The sequence below is a fragment of the Sinohyriopsis cumingii genome, chromosome 9 (genome assembly GCF_028554795.1).
Source record: "Sinohyriopsis cumingii isolate HCF-2022 chromosome 9, ASM2855479v2, whole genome shotgun sequence".
Taxonomy (NCBI): domain Eukaryota; kingdom Metazoa; phylum Mollusca; class Bivalvia; order Unionida; family Unionidae; genus Sinohyriopsis; species Sinohyriopsis cumingii.
In genome coordinates, this window is record NC_142969.1 from 31,339,769 (window position 1) to 31,366,011 (window position 26,243).

The 26,243-nt window shown below is 33.4% G+C and overlaps 1 protein-coding gene across 1 annotated transcript in view; it reads left to right on the forward strand.

Moving 5' to 3' along the window:
• LOC149791499 (uncharacterized) overlaps positions 1-25,671 on the forward strand; it is a 64,545-nt gene extending 38,874 nt beyond the window's left edge. The window contains exons 26-41 of the mRNA XM_089970028.1: positions 1,091-1,216; positions 1,983-2,105; positions 3,025-3,137; positions 3,780-3,844; positions 4,764-4,936; positions 6,833-6,922; positions 7,645-7,757; positions 10,411-10,469; positions 12,658-12,842; positions 13,518-13,590; positions 13,813-13,844; positions 15,739-15,874; positions 18,879-19,021; positions 21,129-21,220; positions 22,520-22,570; positions 24,086-25,671. Coding sequence (XP_089826154.1) covers positions 1,091-1,216; positions 1,983-2,105; positions 3,025-3,137; positions 3,780-3,844; positions 4,764-4,936; positions 6,833-6,922; positions 7,645-7,757; positions 10,411-10,469; positions 12,658-12,842; positions 13,518-13,590; positions 13,813-13,844; positions 15,739-15,874; positions 18,879-19,021; positions 21,129-21,220; positions 22,520-22,570; positions 24,086-24,106 — 1,595 coding nt within the window. The 3' untranslated portion in view covers positions 24,107-25,671. The remainder of the gene's footprint in view (positions 1-1,090; positions 1,217-1,982; positions 2,106-3,024; positions 3,138-3,779; positions 3,845-4,763; positions 4,937-6,832; positions 6,923-7,644; positions 7,758-10,410; positions 10,470-12,657; positions 12,843-13,517; positions 13,591-13,812; positions 13,845-15,738; positions 15,875-18,878; positions 19,022-21,128; positions 21,221-22,519; positions 22,571-24,085) is intronic.
• The last annotated feature ends 572 nt before the right edge of the window (positions 25,672-26,243 follow it).

A 26,243-nucleotide genomic window follows, 5' to 3' on the forward strand; every position in this document is an offset into this window, starting at 1 on the left:
TAATTAAATTTACAGTTACTAGCTCTCGGTAACACTAGTTACCGTTAACGTCTCATTACAGTTACTAGCTAATTGGTCATGGAACACTAACTAAAGTTACAGTTACTAGCTAATTGGTAATGTAACACTAAATAAAGTTAGAGTCCCATTACAGTTACTAGCTCATTGCTAATGTAACACTGAATAAAGTTAAAGTGACTAGCTCATAGGTAAAGTAACACTAATTAAAGATACAGTCCCATTACAGTTACTAGCTCATTGGTAATGTAACACTTATTACAGTTAGAGTTGCTAGCTCATTGGTAATGTAACGCTAATAACAGTTAGAGTTACTAGCTCATTGGTAATGTAACACTAAATAAAGTTACAGTGACTAGTTCATTGGTAATGTAAGACTAATTACAGTTAAAGTTACTAGCTCATTGGTAATGCGACACTAATTAAAGTTACAATTACTAGCTTTCGGTAATGTAACACTAATTACAGCTAAAGTCCCATTACAGTTACTAGCTCATTGGTAATGTAACACTAATTAAAGTTAAAGTCTCATTTCAGTTTGCCACTTCATTAGTCAATCAGTCGCTTGCAAACTTTAAAAAAGTCTGTCATTGGTTTTGATATCTTTTCCGTCATATACTAATACGGTTACTCTTCCATAAACAGCAGCTTTGCAGAATCAAATCAAATTCAACAAACGTGCACTTTATACGTATTCATTATCGTAGTTTTTATTTAATTTACACCAGGCCTCCATTTGTATGACAACTAGATAAATTAACTTGGTTGTACTCCATATGTTTACCTGCCTGATTTTTAAAGCATTTTGCTTACACGGAGCAGTATCAATTTTGTTTGAATTAGAAACAGTTTGAATCGAGTTACTGATTGCAGCTAGTAACCATTGCCTTAATGTCTTATTCGTGGACCAAATTCGTTCGTCCAATTCACTGAAAAGCGTTTTCATATAGTACAGCAAGAAGTACATAACTCAACTAGGCAAACGATGTTTCTTTCGTGCATCATCGTGGTGGTAGACAATGAGTGTTTCTTTTATATTTGTCTATACTGTATTATGTTTTGTTTGTATTAGACATTAACGAATGTGAGAAAGGTACAGCCCTCTGCAATCATCGATGTATCAACATGATGCCAGGATACAATTGCAGCTGCGAAAGCGGGTACACGTTTAAAAATGGATCAACAACAGAATGCGAAAGTATGCGTTTGCTTGCTTATTGCATTTAATGAAAGCTCAACTGTTCCTTGCTTGTTATTTCAACTTAGAAAACGCGCTGTTAATATATATGAAAAATCAAATACTGAAAGACATAGTAACCGTCAAGAGTCTGTAATATCAAATCCATGCAAGTTAAAAATATTTTGAAGTATTTATTAAAACTTTCTTCATTTTTTCTTCTTTTTTTTCAAGCTACATTTTATCTTATAAGTAATGCTTCGTGATGCAACAAATACGTTATTCTTATTTATTGTTGATTTCACACTTCGGTGATCAATATCGCTTCACATTGCAATTGAGATGTAACAGCAAGCAATTGCCGAGTTTAGTAGTAAATAAATGAGATCGAACCAACTCATTTTCCGCGCGGAAAAGTAAGATCTGTGTTGTTTATATCATTAATTTTAACTTCCCAGTTCGTCTAACTTCTATTTCAATTGCTCCATGCTACTAACATATGTCAAAAAAAATTAAAGCTAATCACGTGTACCTTTGGCCCTGCATACAAGGAAACTTATGTAAAAGTTCCCATTCACTGTGTTAAGAATTAATAATAAGTATCCTGTCTCTCATATCTTCGGACGCAGCAGATGATTTGGCGTTTTCCTTAGGAATAGTCATTGTTTATTTCATGAAGGAATAATATGTTTATATTTATTTACTGACTCGTATTTATAGTTATCTTCGTTACGAACAACATCTGAACTAAACGAACTTTTAATTGATTGCGTTACCTCCTTTTTAGATATCAACGAGTGTTTATCCACACACATGTGCGAGCAGATATGTGTTGACACCTTTGGTAGCTATTACTGTGCATGCAGCAGTGGTTTTATTCTCAATACCGACCTTCAAACATGCGCTAAAGGTAACATTTGTGTCACATACGTCATTTTATAATCCAAAAATTAATAGAATGCTAATTGACATTTGAATGGTTTATATCATGATCTACCAATCAAGACCAGTGCTTAACAGTTCCTTAAAGGTTTTGAAAGCATACTACTCTCCGGGTCAGTGGTTCCGTTAACGATATATTTGATAGAAATATAAAGGGTCTACACCACTGTTGAATAGGTCTTTAAAGGTTTAGATTTATCAGAATTGAAAATTGACTGTTCCACTGTTGAAAGGTTTCAATTAGGGTTAATGCAAGAAGGATGATTTTGTATGGTTACCGTATTCTTTAATCAAGAAGTAATGTTGTTTTATACTAAAATTGTGAGCAAGTTAAGTGTTTTGACTTGCTTCACTTCTATATGCCTCTGATATTTAACAGATGTCTAGTGTAATGTCAGCTTGTAATGTCAACCGGTTTAATACATAACTGGAAATCTATTTTTAAAAAGACACCTAATTTACACCTTCTTTACATAGAATAAATACAATGTATTCACATAACGTCGCACATTTTGAGTTTGATTGTCGCAATGGATGAAATGTGTCAAGATCTTGTTATAATGACGAATGTGTCTTCTGTTGATTGCAGATAATGTCACAGATCCGTGCCGAAGTTTCAGTTTCAGTATTTTTTTAAGTCTAAAATATTATCCAAATGTTCTAAAACATGTATTACTAATGACGTTTTAAGACATTACCCATTCTTCCTTGCCACACACTTAACAATTTGAGAAACGTTCACATTTAACACATTATCTTCATTTTTGTTTTATGCAATTCATTTATATTATATTTTATTGTATTCAAAAGTGTTCTCTTGCTTTCTGTGATATCACGTATTCTAGTACACTTTTTATTATTTTGTCTTCGTATCTACTTTTACTCAGATCGTAAAAATAAGGTAAATGTTACGATCGTGATGGATGATGTGTATGATACAACATACAATAACAAAGCCTCCACTGAGTATCGGCAAAGGAGCAGTGACTATTTGGGTGCTGTGAGTAACATTATATAAATTAATTTGTATAAATTAGAGACTATACGTGTTCATAATTTTGCATTATACATTATATTCCTCTAATTCACAATTGTCGTCATGTGTTTTATTTTTATTTTCTTTTTCTTCTCGTCTTTTGCATTCTATAGAAACAATTATCTAAGACATTGCATTGTGTACTATGCTAACAGTAATTATCAATTTAATTAAAACTGTTCATATTACCATATACGGCATACGTCAATTCAACAGTAAGTTAATATATTTGTTTCATGGATAAAACAACTGTACTAGCAGAGGTTTCAATCGGCATTTATTGTGACTGTAAAGAAGTAGGATAGGGCGAGTTCGCTTGCTTGCATTTCAGCCTTAGCAAATCAGAGAAAGTTAAATACTGCAGCAAAAACAAAGCAGTGTCCTAAACCGTTTTGTAAAAGTTATGAATGTTACTCTAAATGGACCAGAGGGTCATTATATAACATGTCCTATTTGATTTAAAATTCGGTCATTACTGGCTGTTATTAAATCAAGTAGACCACAGCATTTAAAGTTATATGCACGTGCAAAGCTTTAAGGTACTGATTACTTTATTGATGATACCTTTTATGTATTTAATTGATTAATCATCTTGATATGCTTCAGTTGACAAGGCTCTATGGGACGGCAAATATATCGAACTACACTGACGTTGGAATAACTGAGCTCAGGTGAGTGATCAACGGATTCAGTTTAATCAGTTCCCAGTTCCTTCTTTAACAGAATATTATTCATACTATCAGTGGGTCCTAATTCTATACATATATTCGTATGCAAGCAACATACACGCCCTCGATACATATAACCAGATTAAAGTCACGAGTAAGAGACAGTTGTTCGTGAGCACGCTGGGTCAGAATGAACAGATTCCAATAGTGGACAGACCTACGTTAAAACATCATGCATTGTTTGATGTGTTAAAAAACAATTTCGACTGAGAGAAGGAAACATTACGAAGGAAGACGGATTAGGCAATATAATTACCAGAGTGGCTTTCAAACTCTGCAACAAACAATAATACAGGTAGCTGAGTTCGGCTTTTATTTAAGAGACATATAATCTAGGTTTTCAGGATCTGAAGATTAATGATTTTTACCGTTGCAAATCTAGCTTAAACCTGACATTTTCATTTCAACACACTATGAAATTGCATTAGTTACATTATCGTATTAGTGGGGTTTTAAATTTTCATTTCGCAACATCAAAAGACTGTATCCTTTATGACAAAGTATATCTCTATTTTGACTTGTACTTAGCTAGGTGGACTGGCAACAAACCAGAAAATACGATACCACAATAGATATGTTAGGAGAACATTGGTATCAGACTGATTCAGGCATTAGACTTTCAGTCAGTAAGTAACTTAGTTGGTTATGACCAGCGTGTTATGGGGTCATAACACTTAACAGTTTCCTCCAACAGCTATATGACCTGATTATACAAATTCACATAGTAATATGTCAAACATGCGTCATCACCACAAATTATGCCTATCATCAATGATCGTTGGTAAAATACACTACCAAATAGTATATACAATATATGGCTCACAACTTATATTTAATGTATATAAATGCTCTTCTTTAACAGATCTGGATCTCTCGTGGTTGAGCACTTTGTCATATTTGATAAGGACAATATAGACCTTCCAGAATATAAACAATTAGCAACAGTTTTGAGAGATGCCCGACAAAAGACCGGTTACCTTACTGTTGTTGCAGAAAACAAGCGTTTCGTAATGGAGCCACGTATTGCAGGAACAAGTAACTATCTGCCGTAACTAAAGTCATGTCAAATGTTCATACTCTTTCATATCAGTGGTTTTGAAGCCATTGTAATATTCAGGTTAAGACAAACACATCCGTTCAAATGATAGAGGCAAACACATTAATTTCGGGGGAAGGGAATTCCATTGTCTTGTATCCACGAAGACGTTTCATATTCAATATATTAAGTTATCTTAAATAATACGATAATTGAAATATTACAGCCAGTCTTTCTTAAACTATATCTGAGTTTATATTTAGAATTCAAAATAAACATTTTTAAGAATAATAGTGATTACATAATAATTGACTTCATGAGGTGACGTTCTATGTCCTTCTTAGTGCGTTGATTACTTTGTTTATTTACAAGTACGAAGGATTAATTATTGCCTTATCCAAAATAATATTTTCTTGTCGGACTATCTTTTTAAACGTCATAGGGAAAGTTCCATCACAACAGCATAACTATTTTACAAGTCAGGTACGATGTAAAGGAAATTATTTTGCCCGACAAAACCCGTCTTTATTTCTTTTATTCATGTACAGCAAATTATTTTGTGTATCTGCCTCATACGAAGTAAAATAGCCATCTAAATGACAGGAATAATCTTATTATTTTCGATATCATGTCCCGTTACGAAATATTATGCTTACCTGGGGGAAGGTAGGTGATAACGCTGATGTAAAGTTTTTAAATCAAAATACATACTCCATAAGGAAACTAAAAATACCTTGATTCAAACAATGAGATTTTAGTTTCTCCGCAGACAGTTTATTTCAGTCAAACACGGAATTACGATTATCAGCACGAAAACATCAAACACTTTACGATCAACTCTAAAAGAATGTGTGCACATTTTAATAATTAATGTTATGTAATTATCAAATAATTTGTCGGGGGACTGAAATTTTCTTTTAAACAATGGGTTGGTGTTTTTCTTGAACCTCAAGATAATTGCAAACCGGACTATTTTTAAAGAATCCCATGCTCCCCTTATTTATGTACACTTCCCAAGGAAAATTAAATAATCGGTCCCTCAGAGAGCACAGCTTAAAAAAATTGTAAATTGTACTTTGACTTTGCATCTTCTGATTGAATCAATTTGTGCAAAGATCGTAAAAATAAAATCATATCAATGTTAACCGCGCGACATAAGTTTAATAGAGGTTGCATAGAGTGTCAGTCTTAGGCATCGTTGTTTCCAAGTCTAAAATAACAGCTTGACTGGAATAATACGGTCATATGAAATGTATTATTCCGCCCAGAATTGTTGTCAAGATGGCGTAGTCCAGAATCCTATGAATATTTCACAACAGTTCCTGAATATAGCATAGTCCAAATATCGAGCACATTCTGTTTTATCTGAATAGTCCAAACAATTTGTTTTCTTCTCAAATAATTTCTAAGTACAATATAAAACGCGTCAGCAAACTCACAACAGGAAAGCAAGAAATGAGGATGACTCCAAAATAGGAATGAATCTGGATCATCTGTCCCCTCTTTAATTTATACATTCTATTACGACCATATTTCACAACATACCCACGTTACTGATCTTACTAATCATTTTGCCTCGAAACTGCCTATTCATGTGACCTAGTTCAAACAAAGGGATGTTACTGAAGTCTTCTACAACAGTTCAAACCCCATCAGCCAATGAAAATTAGTCCAAAGGCGCCATTAAATTGTCAACACACGTCAGAAGCTAGTTATAGATCCTATGCTATTTTATTCCCATAGATGACCCAATTCAACCATGAATAAAAATTTTACTTAAATTACAAAAAAGCGAGTACTATACTATGAATTACAACATATCTATATACATATGCAAACATATATATATATATATATATATATATATATATATATATATATATATATATATTTAGGGCTAGCCACGTGTCTGCTATGTGCCGCAAATGAGGTTTGCCTGTTAGAAGTTGCAAGAAGCGATATATACTCTTGCAGGCGGTTACCAAGTAAGTATTTTGATTGTATTGGCATAACTGGCATTTTTTACAGTTAAGACAGTTAAATATAACTTTAAGCACTTATGAATTTACTAATTTTTGAGTGATAATTTAATTGAATAAGCTATACATTTTGTGCCAATAATTGATAATGTTGACTCTAAATTTACAAACAGCTATATTATTTCTATATCATCGACATCTATTTTAAACATAATATATACCTTATACATCCAGGATGCATGAAACGATTTGTATCTAAACTATTATAAACGAAAAGGAAAAATAAAAATGAGAAAGATCCGGAGTCGCGTTGATTGATCCGCTTAACAGAGTTACTCAAGCCTTGGTGGTTGTACATAGAATAGTTAATTTATTACTTAAACTGTACGCGATCAATTTTAATAGAAGTCGTGCTGTGTGCCATTCCCGAAATTTCAGAAATATATTTCACTATAATGCTGTCCTTTCATAGAGATATGGTATGAATATACTAATGAATGTTCATAATTATAGACTGGTGATTACTGACGGTCGATATATAATTTTAATTGAGTAACAGAACTATATGTTTTCGGTCGTTTGGTCAACAGAAAGTAAGGTTTTGTGAAACGTTTTTATATGCGTAATAATTTGTTATGAGATGTGTCGCCACCTAAAAATATATTTGTTTCTCCCATCTAGAAATACGCAAGACAATCAACCCAACATTTTCATTTCTTAAATTTTAGATGACACAAATACCATTAAGTTCACATTGGTAGTAAGAGCAAACTATTCGTCAGACTACAACAACCCACTCTCCGCAAGCTACACAGAATTAAGGTCATCTGTGGAAAGCATAGTAAGTACTGTTTCATTTACTTTGTTTCACCGCCTGAAAAGTGTATATGATATTTATTATGACGCTTACTGCTTTTCTAATGCGGGACATAGATTCATGTGGAATTGTTGTACAAAGTCTTAAGCAGGACCGGTCTGGATGGTATCTGTATTTAAGAAGGGCCAAACAAACTCTTGAGAAAATTTAACGAACAGCTACGAGAAAGAGCAAAGGCCTTCTGTGTATTGTACTGTTATGTAACACTTGTGATTTATGATCTATAATTGTTTCTCTTTTGTATCTATTTTGCTCTGCTCTTTCATCTCCCTTTCATCTCTCTCTCTCTCTATGTATGTGTATATATATATATATATATATATATGATATCCAAAACAAATATTAATACCTAGATAATATTTTCGACGTTAATATCGGATATATCTTAGAATGAGGTAAACACACAGTGATATATAAATGACTTCTAAAGCTAAGAGTTCAAGTATATTTAATACCACAAGATGAAATATGTCCGGTATTTACCTAGGAACAAAACTCCATTTGTATTATATACTGAACGGACTCCTGATATGTTGATGAATTCGTTATTTAGCACACATCTCCTATATCCTTTTCACACATCCCATCATCCCATTCAAATCTCCTGCTTCTAAACGTTAACCTCAGCTTCAATATATATATATATATATATATATATATATATATATATATATATATATATATATATATATATATACAGATAGATACTATCTATCTATCTATCTATCTCACCAATAATGTTATATAGTAATACCAAGACGTAAAATAAAATATTGTGTTTATAACGCAGACGATATTTCAGCATTTCTTAAATCAGTTTCAGATTTCACCATATTCGTATTTCTTTATTTGTATTGGCTTTTCACGAATGTCACTGCCTGTTTCATGCATATTCATATTTCAACGTAAGTCATCATGTATAGGTCATTGAGATGATATCAACAATTGTTGTTATGCATATCCCACAATATCAACATGGTCGTATTGTTATGTATATCCCATACTTTCAACATGGTTTTATTGTTATGCATATTCCACACTATTAAAATGGTCGTATGGTTATACATATCATACACTATCAGCATGGTAGTATAGTTATGTGTATCACACACTATCAGCATGGTAGTATAGTTGTGTATATCACACACTATCAGCATGGTAGTATAGTTGTGTATATCACACACTATCAACATGGTCGTATGATTATGCATATCCCACACTATCAACATGGTCGTAGTGTTATGTATATCCCACACTATCAACATGTGCGTAGTGTTGTGCATATCCCATACTATCAACATGGTCGTATTGTTATGCATATCCCACACTGTCAACATGGTCGTATTGTTATGCATATCCCACACTGACAACATGGTCGTTTTTTATGCATATCTCACACTATCAACATGGTCTTATTGTTATGCGTATCCCACATTATCAACATGCTCATATAGTTATGCATATCTCACACTATCAACATGGTGTGGCCCAGAGTGGCCGAGTGGTCTAAAGCGCTCTCCGTCACAAATCACTGCCATCTCACCTCTGTCTGCGTGATTTTGAGTCTGGGGCTCTGCCAATGTGGATATGTGATAAAGCTGGCCAGTAGCTTCTCGTGTGTCGATGGTTCTTTCCGGGGTTTTCCCTGGATTTTCCTCCACCATTAATACTGGCCGCCACGTATAGCCTATCTTGTGCTGAACAATGGCGATAAAAACCCCTTAACACCAACAACAACTATCAGCATGGTCGTAGTGTTATGTATATGCTACACTATCAACATGGTCGTATTGTTGTGCATATCCCACACTATCAACATGGTCGTATTGTTATGCATATCCCACACTATCAACATGGTTGTATTGTTATGCATATCCCACACTGAAAACATGGTCGTTTTTTGTGCATATCTCACACTATCAACATGGTCGTATTGTTATGTGTATCCCACACTATTAACATGGTCGTATCGTTTTGCATATCCCACACTATCATTATGGTCGTATAGTTATGCATATCCCACACTATCAACATGGTCGTATTGTTATGTATATCCCACACTATCAGCATGGTCGTAGTGTTGTGCATATCCCGTTATATCAGCATGGTCGTATTGTTATGCATATCCCCCACATTCAATATGGCCGTATTGTTATGCATATCCCACACGATCAACATGGTCGTATTGGTGTGTATATCTCTTACTATCAACATGTTCGTAGTTTCAACTATAAGCGTGAACAAAAATCTTCTACGATCAGTGCATGCCTTAGAATGGGTGTGAATATTTCATTTATGTACATGTATACACTTTGTGGAGCTGACGTTATCAAAACGTTTTCACTGTTAAATATTATGTGTAATGTACATTATAATTCATTTGATAAGTCTCCAGGTATACTTAAACATATATGTGCGTTCTCTTGTTATTTTCTTTCATCGTTTTGTTTTGTTTGGTACTTTACGGCACATCAAAACAAATAAAACTTTTAATACCAAGGAATTGACAAAAGTGCCTTGACACAAAACAGTAGAATACCAAGGCTGTGTGATGGCAGAATTTGAACGGTCGTATACATACAATTTTAATGTATTTATTTTTTATTATTTTATATAGCTGACGAATCTCTCGCTTGGATTGTATAACTTCGCCAGAGTGGTGGTAACGGAATTCAGGTATTTCTTATTTCGCTTCCATCAATGTGTCGTTTCATGATTTTTTTTAAATAACCTGTAACTGCAGATGCTCCCACCCCGCAAACGAGATAATAAAGATGTGAGCAAACTTAAGATATCCTGATTAAGCACTTGATGCTATGTTATTGGGACAATAAACGGAAATTTCCTCGCAAATTGCCTTTTCGAATTAGACTAGTCCCATTCGCAATTTATTTTTCATGGTTGGATGGGACAAACGTCTCAGTTTGTGCACATATTTACAACAGAGAATGTGCATATACCGGATGATAACGGGAATAATGTAAACATTAGCTTGTTTTGTTTTATTAGTAATAAAATCAAAATAAATTTGAAAACATAAATTAAGCCAGTAGATGCTGGAATTCTGGAAACATGATAATTTTAATAATATGGTTTTGATCATGAAAAGAAATCCGAATTTTTCGGATTCCATCCGCTTATTCGCTACTATGATGACAGCTCCGTATAATGTATAGAAGCTCCTAACTCCGGTCATCGTGGGTTCTTTATCTTAAAGATTCTGTTTCAGTCAGACTCAGTTTCATACCAATATAAAAAGCATATTCCTTTTATGTCACAAATGCCCAAACAGAATCGACCTTGGGCGTCCGGATGGGTTTGATTAACTCACCTATTGCGGAATGAAAGAAGTAATTGTTATATGTCATCTTCACTAGCCAAGTGTCCGATATGATAACATTTGCTAAAAGTTCGCGGATCTAACATATATTTTAGTGCTTCGTCCCTGCGACATCTATTGGATTTTATGAGTTGCCTCCCTTAGTATGTAATGCCAATTAACCAACAACGTGTAACAGCGGTGCATTGTGCATTGGCCGAAAATGGTGGAGGCAATTAACTTAAAGAGGTTACTTTGTATGTTTAGTATCAAAATTATGATTACTTACTAGAGGAAATCATTACAGGTTTATTTGAGTGAAAGGTTTTTGTTCAAACACGGACCGGCAGTGGAAAATTGATTATTGTTTTGTCCATTCAAATTGTCTGCTCACCTTGTCTTGATCATAAAGGAACAGTGTTCAGATCTGAACAACTTAATTTTGTTTGGATGCGCTAGCTTGACGCCACATCCAATGAAATTCACAGACCCGTGCACATACATATCTGCTCGTTACGCCAAAGTGTAGATGGGGTTATCATATCGGAACCTTGACTAACGAAGGTTAGTTATATGTAATAACGCGAATGAGTTTTAAACTGGAATCCAGTTTGTAAACATGCACAGTGCTCATATAATTGTCTTTGCTCTTATTTTATCCAAATGCGATTTCTGAGGTCATAACTTTTTCGGAACTGTCATTATTAGTCTAATAAGTGATACTGGGTCTATGTAGGCACGTGCGACATACTTGGTTTCGCCAACCCTTAAATTTAGTATTAATAGATTTTGTTACTATAAAATTTGCGGTGATTTATCCACACGTGCATGTCGAGGAACGTACTAAAAATTATTCTTCTCGTTTTCATATTACTTCGTTTGCAAAATGAGCAGATAGATCATCCAAAGTTCTTCCTCTTTAGTTGTTCTTGTTGTTTTTGTTGCTGGTGATTTGATTTAGAAATATGCTACCTATTTGTTCCAAACGTACTATATTTTACTTATTATTTTTAGGAGGGATGCACGGATTTGTCTCACCTGCATATTAATTTTAAGATGTTTACGCCATGTCATAGGTGCACGCAGTCTAAATATGTACATTTTCATTTTCACATGTCTGCTAAATTCTTTTCATATTGTGAACAATTATATTGCCACCCAATGATAGTTTCCATTATGAGGTGTGTATTTTTGTTTCAAGGTATATGATCTAAAAGTAATCCCAGCAATAAGGACTGTATTCATTCTTTGTATGGTCTCAAGGTGCGAGAATTCAGCATAATGGTAATTAATATATCCCTATTAAACAAAACTAGACTTACAGAGTTGAGCTGTCATTGTCACTATTACATCTCTTTCTAACAACACCTTGGCTATCTTTAGTTGAGGCTTTACTGGTGATCAAGCTGATGGTTTTTATTTTTATTTTTCCTTGTTCACATACTAAATAGCTAATATATATATATATATATATATATATATATATATATATATATATATATATATATATATATATATATATATATATATATATATTCTTTACAGAAAAGGCAACACATCCGAAAGTACGATCATTATTGCCGCTATGGAGTTCAATAGCACCACAACAGAGGAAGATAAAATAAAACTCGCTCAGATGCTTGTAAAAGTAGAGAATGGAGGTTGCCTAAATACATCCTACTCGTGTTTGCCTCTTCTGGATGTCATCTATATCAATGACTCTCAAATAGGTGCGTTTTCGTCCACACGTTATCACAAGTATTGTAGTCACTATTGGTTCATGGCTGAATTCCCTCACACCCTTCCTTCTCAAACACCACTGCCACCACTACCACCAAGAATGCGTGGATTTTCTTACAGTCGTGTATTGTTTGTTGTATGTGCTGGAAAAGTCAATGCTATATTGAAAGTTAATTAAGACAAAATTATATGATTTTAACTATAAAGTCTGAAATAATGAAAATGCCAGAGATTTATCAGTGCGTCAGTAGCAAGTCATATTTATCAATGTTCATAAATTTGAGTCTCGTGGTCAAATTACTGACCGCCATATATATATGTGTGTGTGTGTGTGTATTCTGACTATATGTTTTGTTCTAATTATGCTTGTGTGTGGTTCTCTACCTAAAATGTTACTGGCATAGTTTGTTTCAGTTGGAGAAATATACGGGTAGATGCTTAACAGAAGAACTACAGAATAATTGTTGTAACCTGTAAAAGTGAGTTTAAGTTTGCTGACAGGGATATTTTGACAATTAAACATCGTTTTTACTGCGTCCAAACAGCCGTATGTGTCAGTTATAATGAGTTACGTATCATATATATTTTAACCCTATCAAGCAATGACGCAATAATGTATAGATTTACTCAGTTAGTAACGGTGCAAAATATAAATCTCATTTCAGCTCGTTGTCTAACCTGCTCAAGTGGGGAGAGTTGTGTGAAGGATGTAGAAAGTGGCGGAGGATACAGCTGCGTGTAAGTAATTTAACCTACTTTGCTATCGATACGTATTATATAAGATAAAATATTTAAATCTATGTACAGTATCCAAGTAAATTGATTGTATAATATCGTCAATAATTATGTAACAGCAAACAAAAGAGAGATTATGAAGATATAAATAGCATTAATTAATAGACGTGCTGAAAACCTTTACCTGCGTCACAGTTATTAATCTGATATTTTATAATCTTGCAGGAATACGCCGAGCACGCCAAGGACACCTTCAGGTAAATGAAAATTGACGTACTATGATCTGTCTTATATATCTGCGTCAGTAGCAAGTCATATTTATCAATGTTTGTAAGTCTGAGTCTCGTGGCCAAATTACTGACCGCCATTTAGTAACTATTGTTTTATTTCAATCAATACGTTTTGTCCAAGTCAAACTATGTCTTAACCATAGCTTAACGGCATATATATATATATATATATATATATATATATATATATATATATATATATATATATATATATGCCGTTAAGCTAGGGTTGTATCAGAACAGTTAGCAAACCGAAGATAGTAAGGGGCTTTCGTGTTTAGTGCTCTTGGCACTTCAGTATTCGGACAAATCAAGTCTGTTTGTTTGTCATTCTGCGCAAACGTCCTCAGGCTGGACTTGTTAAACATCTTATTTTCTTTTCAGATTTTAATGAATTTAGGAAAAAAAGCTTAACTATTATATTGGACTCATGTATTTTACCTATACTTTAAGCAGGTCGCTAAATACATGTTAATAATCCCTGTAAAGTAATAAGGTAATCTTGAGAGTCGACTGTGAACATGTATCAACAAAAGTGTTCACTGATATCCACTGATATGCACTTGCTACCAGAGACAGGCTACTGAATGCTTCATTTTACATCACATGACTCTCAGCTTAGATTACTGCCTTGGCATATATACTGGAGCCTGGATTAAACCGGAGCCGCGGTAGATCATTTTGTACAAAGGCTAACTCGCAATCCAATGGTAGCCAGTTCGATACACGAACTGATCCGTCTTGGTCGGCTGCTTCAGTGTATCCTTGACGGAGGCAATAAGCTCGCATTTCTTATACCTGTCATAGCTTTTAATATGTTCAACAGCCTGTTTAAAGCAACAAGACAACACAAACTGGCGAACAAGGTCAATCCTTATGGAGGAAAATTCAATTTAACTGTGCAAAAAAGTTTTAATGTTGGAACAGAGACACTCAATGCATATTTAGTCAATATGGGCAGCGTTCGACATAATTTCAAGGTACAGCTTCACTGTTTGGGCCAGTCACCAGTTATTGCATTGTATTGGAGTCCATAAGAAAATCAGAATTTCATTCATATGTAGACAGTTTCAGAAGATGTATCATAGCTTGTGCACATTTGTGTGGATATGCTGTGTCCAAGGTTGTGCCTATCATATGAGTGCATATGAGATTATTAATAACGCGCCGTAATTCATCGAACAATGTCAAAACGTGAACGAATGCAATTAGTGCACTAAGCCTTTAATTATATATGTTTTCTATATTGTAGTAAGCGATTCGCGCTATGTGTGAGATATTCGACTCTCACTATGCAAGGAAACTGCGATGGAGTTTAAAAGAAAATAAACCCATATGCCACTGTTACCATAATTGATAGACTTCTTTCTCATTTTGCTACACATTAACCCACATTTATTCAGTCAATCAAGATTTCCTCATAAGTTGACCAGATCGTTTCTGTGTGTATCTAATGCAAACAAACTGACGCAAAGGAAGCTATCAAACGAATCTGCATGGCACAGAAAACAGAGACAGTTTACATCCTTTTGTTTTCATTATTCAACATGCAAAAGCAGCTTTCCGTACAAGGTCAGGAAGTATAAAGCGTATAAACTTGTAATTATTAAAATACGTAAATTTGCATATTAGTTAGTGATAAGCAGATCAGGCAAAGTATGCATTATGTTTTTGTGTTACATTTCTGAGGCACACACACACACACACACATACACACACACACACACACACACACACACACACACATATATATATATATATATATATATATATATATATATATATATATATATATATATATATATATATATGAATGTATATTTGTATATATAATTGACGTATTTGTCTTGCTTCTTTGTAGATAATCAGAATTTAATATTAGGGCTTGGACTGGGAATACCGCTTTTCATTATCATGTGTATCGTCTGCCTGGTTTTTGTGTTAATCTGCCGAAGAAAACGTCATGGATCAGTCATATCAGAGGGAGATTCGGATCCGTAAGTTCAAATATTCCTTACCTTAGAAACACATCAGACAAAAGATATAATTTCTTGTGCTTATTCTTTTCATAGTGTTCTAAAGCTGACCGTAATACTCTTCCCAAAATATTAAACGGTTGGAGTAGATTTAAGTCTTTTTTGCTACTTATCTTATAGGATGTGTCCTGAGACATTCAAATAAGATTTAACATCGAGTATGACTTTTAGATTTGACGTATTCCAATTTGATACCAATGTTTATGCTTAGCTTCTTTCTTTTATCTAACTCGCGTATTTTCTAAACTTTCCTCTACATTATCTTGCTTGTCGTACTGATATAACTCCTTGTAAGATATTTCCTTAACATTATCTGACTTTAGGTTTTCTAATTTATATATTTCATGGTATCCTCAAATTATTTCTTTCATTAGAAAAACAACTCTTCCGTGGTATTATCAAGATATCCTTTTAACATAAAATAGACTTACATTGTCACATATTTCACCTATGCTGTATTTGGGCGTTTTACGGGCGACTGTTGTAAAATAAGATAATAGATTAATAAATACATTTAATTTATTTTCTTCGTTGCCATCTTCATCTGAAGACAAATATTGGAATTTAATACATCCATCAGTAAGTTTTGTAATATGTCTCAGGGATTTAGAAATCAACTTGTCCGACTCCCGAAAAAGCTGAAATTCGCCCTGGGCAAGATCAAGTTTCCAATCTATTTGCCCACGGGCAAGTAAAACAATATTGAGTTAGGGAGTGTTAGTGTTCCGTCTGCAATGCCACAAGAAATATTTGCATCTTGTAGTCAATGATAAGATCACTCGCAAATACTCTCTCAGGCATGATAATGTGAATATTTTCCAACTGAAGCCAGCTTTTTATAAGTAATGAATAAATATTGATATTCTAATATATAAGTTACATTTTAGCAATATTTTTACGTATCTGGGATTTACTGACGTTCATGTTCCTAACTTAGCCTCGAGCAGTTTTTTGTTGTTGACCTTGTCTAAACAGAACAGAACAAAACTTGTATTAATAAAAATAAATCTCTGACCAAATATATGTAGCATATGCGAATACTAACACAGAGGCAAACGCATTAACTTACGGAGGTACAAATCACATCATAGGTCAACATTTATAAGCATAGCAAGACTAAACATTCGGACGTTTGTGAGATCATTTGGGTACATAAATGTAACATTGTTTTTGTAGAGCACAATGCTTCTCATGGAGTGTACAACGTACAACAGTTGTAAGAGAGAGAGAGAGAGAGAGAGAGAGAGAGAGAGAGAGAGAGAAACATATTATATTCTTGTAAAGTATGGCACATTTACGCTTCCACAGATACCAGAAAATTTATGATAGTTTTTCATTACTACAGTAACAAAAGATTTTTTATGCAAGTCGCCGTTATTGGTTTAACGCGACGTTAATGGCTAATAATATAACGTGTGAGATTTCATTGACAGGTGTGTTGGGAAATAACGGGCACTAGTCACTAGCAATTAACCACCAGGATTTCATTGACGGGTGTGTTGGGAAATAACGGGCACTAGTCACTAGCAATTAACCACCAGAATTTCCTTCAAAGCATGATCGATGAACAGAAAAACACCCATACGCGGTGTTTATAATCTGTTGTTTATGAAATAATTAACAGGAGCCTGATACGTAAAAACTGCGCAGCAAACACTTAAATAAAAAGAATTATTATTATCAATCTCAAAGATTCCGTTGTTAAATATTTTGATGCAACTCGGTGATTTCAAGGTGACTAGATTATAAATACATAGAATATTGACACAATCAGTGTTCACACATGTTTGATTTACGAGTATTCATTAATAATTACAAAGAGTGTAATTATAATTATTATCGATGTAGTTGATGAAACGAGTCTGCTATATAATACATGCAGGAACAGTAAATTTTATAAAGCTTCTAGTTCTGGTTATACAGAAAATTAAACAGTATGCTCTTGCTAAACCTGACAGAAAGTTTAATTCATCGTGGATTAATGAATATCCATGGCTAGAACAATCAGCAAATTATTTTATGTTCCGCAGCCACTGGAGACCATGTCTCAGTTTTGTGACTATTTCAGTGATGAACTCATTTTTACCTACTTTTCCTACTGGATGCATAATTAAGTCGGTATGATCGTTTGAAATTTAACTGGAAAGAAAGGGAACAATATGAATGAAAACATGATAAAAACTAAACAGATGCAGCTAAGTTACTGACTGTTCTCTCTCTCTCTCTCTCTCTCTCTTAAAAATCTAGCTATTTCGAAATTATTCTCCACCTAACCATATTTGGGCAAGCTTAATTGTCCCTGGTGGAAGACTAATTCTTCAGTTTGCTTGCTCTGCAAGCCAACGTTTAAAAAATGTGTAAATCCTTGTATCTACACATTGTCGTCTTTAATTAGCAGAATTATCATAATATTGCCACATTTTAGTCCGAATAGTTTCATCAAATTTTTCAGTTACATACACTATTTTGTCTCTAGAGTAGAGTCATGTCCGATTTTCTTCCCTTGAGTGTTAAGCTAGAAAATTACTTTCTTACTTATCTTCATCGAACAGCGCTAGTAGGTTTGCCCTCTTCAAGTATTTCTCTAAAGGCGTTGCGTATTACATTCCATAGTCATTGACATTACTGTTTCTTAATTTATGGAAGCTCTTTGCATAATTGGGTTTGTGTTCCCGCTGGCTCACTTGCGGACTTATCTGGAAAATGGCAGGATTTTTAGCACTGTCCTTCCTATTGTTTGTGCAGATGAACATATCCTCCACATTGCCTTAAAACAATTGTGTTTTTTCTTATTATCACTTTGTATGGAAATAGATGTATTCCTTTAATTTAAAAAATGTCTGCAATATCAAGAAAAATATTCATAATCCTTAGTAGTGCTTAAACAGGAATTAAAGCTTAATGAATTTTTCCGGACTCAGTGTTTTCCCATGGTATGTACATATCATTTTCGTTTTATACTTAGATTCCACGTTGGATCAGGATTTGGTAGCATTGGATCGAGCCTCACCGGTAAACGACATTACAACTTTGCTGGTTTATATGGACCTGAGTATTTGCATCGCACGCACGACAGCAGCGACGTCTTTGTTGAAAACTTAGACTTTGGTGAGTGATTAATCCATTTAAGCCACTTTTCAATAAAAATATGAACTGTTAAGAAAACGCGAATTTCCGATGCAATTAAGTTTAAACATTACCTTCGTACATAATGTAAAATTCTAAAATGTACGATATAGAAAGTAAAATATAGCTAAGGAAGTGATAAGTTTTATTTGAAATGAATAACGTCTGTGTGTACTTTTTCTGTTATATGGGCGTAGCACTTGTGGAAAATACCATTATAATTATTTGAAGAAACAAAATCGTGCTTGTAACACTCATCCATCACATTAAATGACACTACACACATATGGATAACTAAACAAATGAATTAACTACTTTAATCGTAAACATCATCAGAAAAGCCTATATTCATAGTATAAGCTGTTGGCCATTGGGCATAATAATGAGCTTATCGTTATTGTCACGTTCACGTGAGTTTATTACCCAGAAACGATTATGCAAATGAAACTAGAAATACACAGAGACTCCTTCTTACTGTACTTAATCTACACGGTACTTGCTGTGCGTATTTACAAACCGGTACAATGAAATAACAAATATAATGAGCAAGGCTAATCGATGTTGAACCTTATTACTTTTGAAGTTGCATTCTGAAGCAGTTTTATTTTTTTTTACAAAGGACTCCAGAAGGTAACGTAGGCAAGTTGATCAGCAACACAAATATTTACACCATCTAATGACCAATTAGAACTTTTTATCCCAGATGTGTTGAGCCGGTTGTTTCGAAAAATGTATACAGGATAGTTCTGAGCGCTTTCGACTCTTATTGAGTCTTTTTCAGGAAACCAGGAAAGAAAATAAATCTTACAGGATACGCCGCCTTAGAACGTTAACACCAAGTGGCTTAAACAAGGAAGACTAGAATAAGACAGCCATTCACAAATAAAATCATCTTCTTGCAGCCGACATATTTTCTTATAACTAATTCTCTAAATTTGCTTATCAGTCACCCAATAACCTATAATTACAACTATAACAATGAAATATCCGGGATATAATTTGCGCATACATAAATTTACATAAAATAGCAGCTGTCGATATGGCTCATCAATTTCTAGGTCAATATAAAGTAGCTTCTAGCATCCTCAACAAGTCATAGTCATGTGAAGATTTGCAAACATAAGTTTTTTTTTTCTGTTTTATTTGTTTGTCTTGTCTATGTTTTGTATTAGCCTTTGAAAAAGACACATTAAGGACACACGGTACTATACGGAAGAACTGTGAACCAGTCTAGAAATGGGTGAACAAATCATATAGTATTTACGGGTTTGGTGGTCCATAATTGGTTAAGAATGAAAATTAAAATTTTAGTAAAAATATCCTTTGAGAGCTTATCCTATATGTAATTTAAAAAAAATAGACAAATTTCTACTGATGCAATTTTAGCATTCTTACAGGCTTGACTCAGGAGTACTCAGTAATGAAAGTAGCACCTGATTCATTTGGTGCAGAATCAATAACATGTGTTTCATGCACATGTATGTAAACAAAATGCCGCGGCTCATATGGTGTTCTCCACACATAAGCTTGCACCAAGGTTAGATGTGCATGGAGAACTATAGGTCTCATCATCAGCACCCAGAAATTTTAAGTTATTGAATTTTGAATATGATGGTGTTTCCATATGTTTACTATTGGAGTTGAATTAGTACCGTGTGTCCTTAAGAGTCGAAAGAGCTCAGGCTAATTAGATACTAGTTTTGCACAGTTCGAAGTCAGTTTATTACATTAATTTTAATCAAACGCTGACAATTTTTATCCCTTGCTGGAGCCAGTGCACTCGAAAGGACTGTTATTCGCCATATGCTTTGCATTCTTTATATATATATATATATATATATATATATATATATATATAAACAAAGTGACAGAAGGAAGCAAACTAACAAGTTAATATATATATATATATATATATATATATATATATATATATATATATATATATATATATATAGAGAGAGAGAGAGAGAGAGAGAGAGAGTTTTGTGGTTATATGCTACAAATTACTTACTAAGTACCAACATACTATTTATTTATATAATGATACATATTTGCACATCAACATCATGCAATGCTAATCTGTTTACAGGTACACAAAGATACATGAGCGACAGCGTATCAGACCGGTTCAGATCCGATTTCTCATGGGACTATATGTATAGGCTTAATCCCGACACAGAGGTGAACACTTTTGTTTTTTGATGTCTATGATTCGTACATTATAAATTATACTTACTACGTCAATGTTGTTCATTGAAAAGAAGACAGAACATAATTGAAGCATGAGATTGTGGTGGTTTCAATTGTTGCTGGTAAAATAGGACCACCTCTGACATGCCTGCTTAAAAATATATCCATTTGCGTTGATAACTGTTGCTTGAGATACGATTTTCTCAGATAGATAGATAGATAGATCGTTGGCTATGATACGGTCCTATTAGCTTTAAAAATGTCAGGATGTTCTGGGTGACAGGATGTTTGATGTGCGATAGATATTTGGTCAGCGTATTTTAGCAGTAATCACAAAGATAGGCCAGAGTTAATCCTTTGTATATCAGCCACTAAAGACATGTTTTCCTCAGACGTAATTCTTCACTGATTTGTTTTTGTTAAATCAAAACTCTGCCTGTGCTAAAGTGAAATTTAGATCTTCAAAGTCACTTCATCCCAATGCTGTAAATTTGATTAAAACTGAACCTTTGCTCCACTCTTTTAGTTAATCTTTTCGCTGTAAATTTGGCTAAAGCGCAAGTGTGGGTGCTAACAGTTAGTGAATCTTATCGCTGTAAATTTGATTAAAACTGCAATGTCGGTCCTCACAGTCCTCACAGTTAGTGAACGTAATCGCTGTAAATTCATATGTAGTGTTGTTCCTCACATTCAATGAGTCTTAAGCTGTAACATTTATAAAAAAACTGAAATTTTGGTCTTCATATTTATTGTACATTATCGCTGTAATTTGAATAAAACGGAAATGTTGACCGTCACAGTCGCTGAATCGTATCGCTCTTAATTTGTATGAAATTTTGCTCGAAACATTTACTACGTTTGTTTGTTGTTGTTGCAAATGTGTTTAAAAATGAAATGTTGGCCACGCTCTCGTTGCATCGTATCACACTAAAATCGGATATAAAAGTAATCTTGTGAATCGAGATTGGTATGTCTTTTTTGTCTTAAGGTATATATTTTACGCCACCTCCAGACCAAATTATATAATAGAAACCCATCCCAGAAGCCATCGCACTTAAAGTATTGGTTGTAACCCCTTAAAGTCCATTTTTACTCAGTCAATAATATCGTTATGTCTTTGAAGAAGAAATCTCGTATCATTGAATTTGCCTGGCATTTGATAAATAGTGGTATTTGCCTATGAGGAATATGCCAAGGAATATGTCAAACATAACCCTTTTAAGTCAAATATATCAGTTTGTTTTAATACTTACTGAATTTATAAAACCTTTTTCGTTATTTTCATTTCAGTTTAAAATAAAAAGGCCTATATTCGAGCACCAAGCAGATAGAATATACAGGGTAAGTATGGCTTTTTAAAGTATTCTGTCTTGCATGAGTCATGTTTAGAAAGTTAGTAGCAGCCTTATGTCATATGAAGGAACATTTTAAAGGATTGTTGTAATACGTATTCGTGTACATATTCTTGAGTCTCTCATAAAGTTTTCACATTTTGCTTTGATTTTATTTTGTATTGTTTGGACACGCCAGTATATATTCAAATTGTATATATTATTACATTGTTCAAGAAGGGTCAGAACTGGATCCTTCTGCGATTGGTACGAAACATTTCTCTGATGTGACTGTAATAAAATTTGATGTAATGTCGTGTTAGTCCATTCCATCAAAACGTCAACAACGTCAGTGAACTCAGCTACCTCCGATGATCTCTGTCAAATGTTATGTGTGTGTACATTATTGTATAATGGTTATCTTATTCTTTGTCGAACGTCATCTACATGATTTCTTTATAAAGGTTCAAAATATTGATAGTACACATGGTGAGATATTATGTGTAGGTTGGTTCCATTTATTTATGCCACATACCTATGGCATTTTAGGAAACAATCTTAGGGTATATGTATCTCCACAGCTCTCCTGACAAAGAAATATACTCCACTTTATGCTCATTGTGCTTCGAAACAGTGAGCACGCTGTTTGAGTTTGACTTGAACCCCTTGTTGTTTACCCTATTTCCAATGCGATCAAAACAACTGTCGTTTCCAGTCTAAGGTGATCTTAAAAAGCAGTCCAACATAATATCATCTAGTTAAACAAACAGTCACAAATTTACGCAACTCAAAATCCACACATGTATGAACCTTCGATTTATTTGTACGCGTTTTTAAGTCAGTGATGGATATTGCGTTCCACGTATTACGATAAGGGACCAAAGTACTTAATACAAATAATTATTCCTACTTCAAATTGTTAAGTACCAATAGGTGAGATTATCCCATATAATACAGATTTTAGGAAAAAGTTGAAATACGAAATTTCAAAATGCTAATCCATGCTATCATTAAATCTAGTAAAAGCTTTCTTTAAATAGCTCACTGCCTTATTAATTTAGTTAATTTTCTAATTGTTTGGTTTAATAAATAGTTTAAAACTTAAATTCTCAATAATGAAATAAAGCAGATAATAATATCTAACGATTTAAAAGGAATAATCAAATACTAATATCACATACATGTTTGATTATATGCATACATACTTTACTGAATACTTAGAATAATAAAAAACATGAAATAAAAGTGGCATATACAAAATTGAATGATGTTCAACTGTGCCAATATAGTTGATATGTAGATAGCTTTTACAAATAAAGCCTTTGCTTTGCGAATACCATTTTCTTGGCTTCACTCTTTTCTACTCAGTCTGCTACTCGTCAAATCAAGTGTTACTTTAACTAATTGTGCTAAATTCCTCCCAATAAAATTTGCTCTAATCTCAGTACAAAAGAACTTGATATTATCATTAGAATAAAATGCAAGATCATTTCAATGAAGTAATATGCTATTATTATTCTTCCAGGATCCAGATACAACGGCGTAATTTTTTCTAAATTGATGATGGAGAAGGCGGATATCCTTGGAATAATATCAAACATGGATGTTTCAAATTTAGCTTGTGTATTAGGAAAAAGAAATCAGAACGCTATGCAGGATGAAACAAAGGACATATGTGAAATCTTCTTCTCTTTATGGAACGGATATTATAAATATCAGCCAAAAGACAATTTTCATGGTACTTACTTTACATGCGCACAATACATGGAGATATATATATATATACATATATATATATATATATATATATATATATATATATATATATATATATATATATATATATATATATGGGGGGAGGGGCTTTAAATCATGTTTCGTCGCAGTTAGTGCCAATGTGCTATTTGTTAATCAACGATTCCGGAACTTTTTGTTCTCTAAAACAAAGATTTATATGCTGGTATGTTATCTTCATTTTTATATAATCAATTCCTTTTATGTACTTGCTTTGTTTGCATGTCCAATGAGATTTTAATATTGAGTTAACTCTGTTTGAATCCATATGTTATCCTCATGTGACCTATCCCAGTGCCACTTATGAACATTTATAGAACATTCCAATGCAGTGACAACGGTCAATTGTTTATTTCATCAAAGTGAGGCATTGTATACGCTTGAAAACTTCCTATATCTTGAGTGGATTCAAGTTAAAATGCATATATATATATATATATATATATATATATATATATATATATATATATATATATATATATATGGAACACTGCAATTTCAGTAGTCGTCCTACGTTGTCTAGATACATGTTTGCTTCCATTGAAAGAGTCAGTTAAATGGTATATTGTACAAACGTTAAAAACAAATTGATTATAATCTGTAATCAGATTACGATATCATCTAATTTATTTTTATTTTATTAATCTGCCAAGTCTGGCCTTTCGAATGCGTCACAATGTTTGTTGTACACATGTACTGGACTCGTGTAGTTATATCTTATACCAAATTTACAGCTGCCAATTATATATATATTTTCATTTCCTAAATGCTGCCATATCAACAAAATATCAAGTGGCAATATTCCTATGGATAGTGCTAAATATCGGAAGTATATTGCGTGTATTTATGTGATATATGAGAGTTTATGGCTGCCAATTCTATGTAGATTTGTTCCAAGTGATGCAATATTTGTCATTACTAAAATGTTTAACAGCAATATTGTTAGGGATATTGCCACAAATTGGCAATATATTTATCGTGGGTTTTGTATTTGTACTAGATTCGTATACGTTGTTATGAAAGAAATATGAATTTAATTACAATATTTCTGCTGTTTGTCTTTTTACTATCGATTCTGATGAATGCAAAAATATGAACACTTGTCATATAAGGTAATTGTTAGATGTTTGCAAGATTTCAGAGGCGTTGGCATGCTCTTTACCAAAAAAGGACACTTTGTCTTAACTTTTCGAATGCAGTATGAAAGGCGATATTTTATCTCCTTTGACAAACAAGTACATTTTATTTCACTTTTAATGGGGATACATGACATGTCTGTAGGGCGTTAATTGTACGTAATAAACTACTTTTTCTAAATCTTACTAAGTGTTATCTTACCCAACCGCATGTATTATAGGTTTAGAGCGGATGACTAAAGTGTATTTTATGTGCAAATGGTATGAGATTTACACATAAACGTACCATAAAAGCACTCACAAAGTTAAATCAGGTTCACTTTAGTATTATGTTCATATAATATTATTGTAATAGGTAAAATTACGTGTGCAAAAGTTAACACAAGGTGAAAGAGCAGTTAAAAAATTGAAATACATTTCTAACCCACATATCAACATAAATAAATAGAAACAGTATTTTGCAACAGCACATTTGGCTTACTCTCCTTCTATCCCTTGCTAATGAGAAACTGAAGTTGGTAACTTCTTCAGTGTCATTGTGCTTCATGCGAATTAGGAGTGCATTCTTATGTTGGATTTATACGGCCCGACTTGGTCAATACCATACGATGCAGCTGAAATGATGATCATACGATGTTCCGGAATTTTAAATTCTACAAGGTTTAGGAATTAAACAATACATTATGTTTGATACTTAAGACAGGGACACACAATTTTGGATGGTTGAAGCAATGAACCGGACAGATGTCAAAT